Source organism: Nicotiana tomentosiformis, chromosome 11, assembly GCF_000390325.3.
Source record: "Nicotiana tomentosiformis chromosome 11, ASM39032v3, whole genome shotgun sequence".
Classification (NCBI taxonomy): domain Eukaryota; kingdom Viridiplantae; phylum Streptophyta; class Magnoliopsida; order Solanales; family Solanaceae; genus Nicotiana; species Nicotiana tomentosiformis.
The window spans coordinates 66,421,945-66,428,347 of NC_090822.1; the positions used below are offsets into that span (position 1 = coordinate 66,421,945).

The following is a 6,403-nucleotide window of genomic DNA, read 5'->3' on the forward strand; positions in this document are numbered from 1 at the left end:
AAATCCGAAATATTTACCCGATCCAAACTTTAAATTCTGATCCGATCCAATTTAATTTGGATTGGATTCAGATTACATGTTTAAAATTCGAAATCCAAATTTATAATCCGAAATGTACTAAAATCCGACCCGATCCGACCAGTGCACAACTCTATTCCGCACTAGGATCATGGATATGACCAAATATGCTAAACATCCCTTCTCGACCGTATTTCGAGCCTTTACATAAGAATAACCCTACTAGTAGAATGGCAAGGAGTCCCTCTCCACTCTAATCCAGGCAACCCCGACATGGCTAAAGTCACCGTCTTGGCGTGATAGTCCAAAATAGCATAATAAGGTGACAACCAATCCATGCCCAAAATAACATCAATGTCCACCATATCAAGAAGTAGGATATCTACACTAGTCGCAAGGCTCCCGATAAAAACCACAAACGAGCGATAAACATGATCTACAACAATAGAATCTCCCACAAGCATGGACACATATACAAGAGCACTCAAAAAATCACGAGGCAAAATCAGATATAAAGCAAAATAGGATGACACATATGAATAAGTAGAGCCCAAATCAAATAGAACTAAGGCATCTCTATGGAAAACTGGAACAAAATCTGTAATGACGGCGTCAGATGACTCTACCTTAGGTCTAGCTGGAAATGCATAAAAACAGGGCTAGGCCCCACCACTCTGACCTCCGCCTCTCGAACGATCTCTAACTGGCTGGCCTCCACCTCTAATGGTTTGAACTCTACCTCTAATGGCCTGACCTCCACCTCTAACAGCCTGACCCCCTCCTCTAACTGGCTGAGCGAGTGGTGGAGCAACCGGTGCCAAAACCATGGCACGAGAACCCTAATGTGGCATACCGCCCTGTGACCTAGGGCAATATCTCGCGAAGTGCGTCAGATCTCTACAAGTATAACAAGTCTTCGGTTGTTGTGACTGCTGACTCTAGAACTGGCCTTGTCGACCTGGATAACCACCCTGATAACTCTGGATTAGAGCTACACTAATAGGAGCTGAAGGTGTGCTATAGGCTAGTTGCTCAGGATGTGACCCATAAGAACCACGACTATCCGAAGGACCGCGGAATGCCTGAAGCACTGACTGAATCATCCTAGGAGATAGCCTATATTAAACGAACTCCTTCCTCTAGATGAGGCACCACTAAAACTACCAAAATGATGAGGCCTCTTCTCAGATACTGCCTCCCTATCATGACCACGAACCATCTCAATCCGTCTAGCAATCTCTATAACCCTTTGGAAAGAAATATCATCTCCGGTCTCCTTGGCCATCTTTAGCCTGATAGTGAAAGTAAGTCCATCAATGAATCTCCTCACTCTCTCCCTCTCAGTAGGGAGTAAGATAACTGCATGGCGAGCTAGGTCCACAAATCGGGTCTCATACTGGGTAACACTCATGCTATCCTGCTGAAGGCGCTCGAACTACCTGCGGTACTCCTCTCTTAGAGTGAAAGGAATAAAAATTTCTAGAAAAAGCTGCGAAAATTGATCCCAAGTGAAAGGTGGAGAACCTGCTAATTTACCTTGCTCATAATCCTGCCACCACTTCTTAGAAGAACCGATCTAAAACACTACAAAGTCTACTACATTGGATTCAACAATACCCATGTTGCGCAGCACCTCGTAGCAACGATCCAAATAATCCTGTGGGTCCTCAGAAGGTGCACCACTGAAGTGAATAGTGAAGAGCTTTGTTAACTTAACCAACCTCATCAATCCTTCAGAAGACATCACAGGCATCTCCCATGTATGTGTAGCAACAATAGGCTGAACTACCCCAACTGGCAGAACTACTGGAGTCTGATATATGGGAGCCATCTACTCCGGAGTGTGAGTAGTGGGAGTCTGTGCTCCTCCCCCATCCTGAGAAACGGCTGGTGTCACACTCTCCATAAGGCCTACCAAGCGGACTAGAGCATCCTGAAGTATGGGAGAGGCTATAAATCCCTCCGGGACCTAAGCGGGTCCGACTGGTGCGGTCTTGGTGGGATCTCCCCATGATCAATCTGAGGCTCCAAAGTGGGTGCTGCTGCACGTGCTCTAGGCTGAGCTCTGCCTCTTCCTTGGCCCCTACCTCGGCCCCGACCCCTACCCCTGGTAGTGGCTGCAATAGGGGGCTCCGGCTCTTGCCCGGCTGTAGATGTTGTGCATGTTTTCACCATCTGCAAGAGAATAAGAATGGAATGATTCAAACATCAATGATAGAATAAAATCACACGATAGGGAAAAAAAGAAGTGAAATTTTCCTAAAGATCCATAGCCTCTAGAAGATAAGTGTAGATATCTCCGTACCGATTCTCCAGACTCTACTAAGCTTGCTCATGACTCATGAGACCTAAGCAACTTACTGTTCTGATACCAACTTATCACGACGCAGAATCCCACCCTCGGGACCGTGATGGCGTCTAACATTTCATTTGCTAGGCAAGCCAACGTTAGCTAGATTAATTAACCAATTTTACCAATTCAAAATAAAACATTAATAAAGATAAACCGAAATAGTCTGAAGTGGAATAATAAATACATATGACGATATCCAAACATCTCCCAGAATTTGGAGTCACAAAGACATGAGCAACTAAAGTACTACATATATGATCTGAAATAAAGTACAACTTTCTGATACTAGGTAAATAGCAAAAATGGAGAAAGAAGGGAACTTCAGGGTTGCGGACATCGTGCAGCTATACCTGAAATCTCCAAATGTGGCTGAATTTAAGCAGAACACCACTAGACGCCGCAGGTACAACACCAGTATCTGCACAAGAAGTGCAGAAGTGTAGCATGAGTACAACTGACCCAATGTACTCCATAAGTATCGAGCCTAACCTCGACGAGATAGTGATGAGGCTATGACAAGACACCTACGTAAATTCCTGTATATATATATAAAGCAACAAAATAACAAATAGAACAATAAAATATTAACTGGGATAAAACAAGGCAATGAAATAAATATGGCACAGTAAATGAAACAAGGCAATGAAATAAATATGGCACGACATCACCCTTCGTGCTTTTACTCTTTGGCACGGCATCACCCTTCGTGCTTTAATCTTCAAAACCTCTCAATATATGATAATGAATGCAAATAAGTCACGACAATGCCCTTCATGCTTTTTACTCTTCCTCACTAAGCAACAATACAAATAATAAATGCAAGGCGGGAAACAATTTCACTTCAATTATAGTGCAGTGATAAAACTCAACTTTCAAAATTCCCAACATGTTCAAAATAAACAATAAATATATGGCGAATAATTTAAAAGTTATAATCTAACCTAAGCATGGAGAACATAGTCAATGAAGAAACATAATACAAAGGAACAATTTCCACCTGCATGCTTTAACCCAATGACAATGCATATATACTCGTCACCTCACATATACGCCTACCCCACACATAATACACGTATAAAATAGACCAACAAGTCCTAATCCCTCAAGTCAAGGTTAACCACGACACTTACCTCGCTCCGCAATCAAATCAAGACACAACCGCGGCTTTCCCTCTAGAACTAGCCTCTAAACGAGTCAAATCTAGCCAAATATAGTTCATATAATTCAAAATAGGCTTTAGAAACTACCCACGAGTGAAAAAGATTCAATCTTTAATGATTTTGGAAAAAAGTCAACAAAAGTAAACCCCGGTCCGCTTGGTCAAAACCCGAGATTCAGACAAAAACCCAATTACCTATTCACTCCCGAGCCCGGTTATGTAATTAGTTTCGAAATCTGACTTCAATTTGAGGTCTAAATCTCATTTTCTCAAAAATTCCAATTTCTACCTAAATCCCTAATTTCTACCATGAAAAATCATAGATTAAAGTAAGGCTGGCAAGTGGGTCGGTCCAAGCCCGGGACCGCGGGCCAAACGGTCTAAACGGGCCAGGACCATTAGGCCCGATTTTAGTGGGCCTGGGCCAGTCTCGTTGGCCGGTCTCGTGGGCCGGTCCTATGCTTTGGGCCCGCCAAGCCCGGGACCATTTGGCCCGCCCGGGATCGGGACCGGCCCGGGACCGGACCAGTCCCTTAGCGGGCCAAACAGTCCCAACAGCTATATTTAAAAAAAAATAAAAAATTTAAAAAAAATAAAAAAATATAGTCGTTGGGCTGTCAAATATAGCCGTTGGCTATTTATAAAATAGTCATTTAACCCTCCCAACTTTGTTTTAACCCCAAACCTTTTATAATTACATTTGTTCCCTGTTTTCAACTATAAATACCCCTTCATTCTTTTATTTTTCTTACAAAATCATTAATCTATCACAATCTCTCTCTAATTTTCTTCTATAATTGCTACTATTGCTTACTTTATTGTTACTAAGTGTATAATATATAAGCTATATTCGATATATATATATATATATATACTATACTATATGTATATACACACACACACACACACACACACTATACTATATTATACTATACTATATGTACATCTTATATAGCTTATATACTATACACTTAGTATATATATACTTTTTAGTAGTAACATGAAATGACCAAAGTATGGTACTTTTTAGCTAGTATAAATATGGAATGATATAGATCAAGTTTTAGCTTAACTTAGTTTTAGTTGAAACTGTAATCTGAGTTGAGCTAAAACTTGATCTTCTATCATTCCATATTTATACCAGCTAAGAAGTACCATACTTTGGTCCTTTTATGTTACTACTAAAAAGTATATATATATCGATATAAGATGTATATATAGTATAGTATAGTATATATATAAGTTATATTCGATAAGCTATATATACATCTTATATACTATATATAAGATGTATATATAGTATAGTATAGTATATATACTAAATGAGATGTATATATAGTATAGTATAGTATATATACTAAATGTATAATATATAAGCTATATATATGCTAAGTGTATAGTATATAAGCTATATAAGATGTACATATAGTATAGTATAGTGTGTGTGTGTGAATATATATATATATATATATATATATATATATATATATATATATATATATATATATATATATATATAAAATCTATATTCGATATCAAATATTGAATATTAAAATTTAGGATGTCACATAAAATTTAGGTCACAATTCTATAATAAAATTTATAAAGCATTGCTTTAGATATTTTTTTAACATCCTTTTGTCTCTAATATCTATTTAATTTTTTTTTAAAAACAAATCCGTTGGGCCCACTTAGCCCATTTAGCTCGCGGGCCGGGACCGTTTAGCCCGAAACCTGGACCGTTTGGACCGGCCCACTTGGCCCGTTTAGGCCCGGGACCGACCCACTTGCCACCCATAGATTAAAGGTTAAAATCAATGGGTGTTTATGAAAATATAATGAAACAAGTTAAAACCTACTAACTAATGAAGTGGGGATGAAAAACCTCTTCAAAGTCGTCTCTAGGCCGAGCTCAAACTTGAAAATGGTGAAAAATGACTCAAATCCCGACTTTGGAATGTTTAAATCACTGGGCGTCAGGTGTTCTTCGCGTTCGCGAAGTACAATAGCCAAAAGGCCTTCGCGTTTGCGAGCTACTCTTCGCGTTCGCGTAGGCTTGCTCCTCCTTGCCTTCGCGTGCCAAGGACCGCGTGTAAGGCTTCGTTAAAAAAATTTCCTAATGATTTAAGATGTTAAAGTGAGCCAACGGTATTCGGAAATAACGTATTCGAGTATTAAAGGAGAAATATAGAAACACATCATTTTGAAATGAAATATGTGTTTATGGTGTGTTGGAACATACTAAGGAGTTTTGTGAATGGCAAGAACTTGTGTGGAACAAGTTGGATACATTAAGCGAAAATGAGGTTTAAATTAGCACAAGACCCGACTTCAAACGAATTGAACTCCATTGAGCCTAGTTTCCAACGCATCAAACCGTTTGTCATTTGGATATTTCTACAGAAAGTTATGGCCATTTTATCGGACCTATGCCATATGCGCGCCCAGATGCGCGGCCGCGCATATTGGAGGGTATTCTGCTTTGTGTGCGCGGCCAGATGCGCAGTCACTTGCCCGGGTGCACGACCACGCACGTAAGATCCCATTAGATACCCTCAAGGCTGGGTAGAGAGAGGGGCTAAGTCATTTCTTTTGAGCTAGGGCTTGCATATCAAGAGAAATCCGTCCAACACTTCCCTCTCATGAACCAAGGTAGTGTTTTGGGAGAAATTGTGAGTTGATTACTACTCCTAAACACTTATATTAACTAGGATCAATCTTGAAGTTCCATATATTTCTATTCAAATCCCCAAATTGGTCAAGAACACTACGAGTTAGGATTTTCAAGAGTCTCACTACAAGAGGTATGTCTACCATCTCTAACTAATCTATGGTGATTATTTATATATGAAATATGTGTTATGACTTATGGG

The 6,403-nt window shown here is 39.8% G+C and overlaps 1 protein-coding gene across 1 annotated transcript; it reads right to left on the bottom strand.

The window, feature by feature from the left end:
* Positions 1-221: 221 nt before the first annotated feature.
* Positions 222-845, bottom strand: LOC138901592 (uncharacterized). Its single transcript, XM_070189366.1, has 2 exons — positions 758-845; positions 222-655 (listed from the first exon to the last, which is right to left on the bottom strand). The coding sequence occupies exons 1-2, from the start codon at positions 843-845 to the stop codon at positions 222-224; spliced, it is 522 nt and encodes a 173-aa protein (XP_070045467.1).
* Positions 846-6,403: the final 5,558 nt, after the last annotated feature.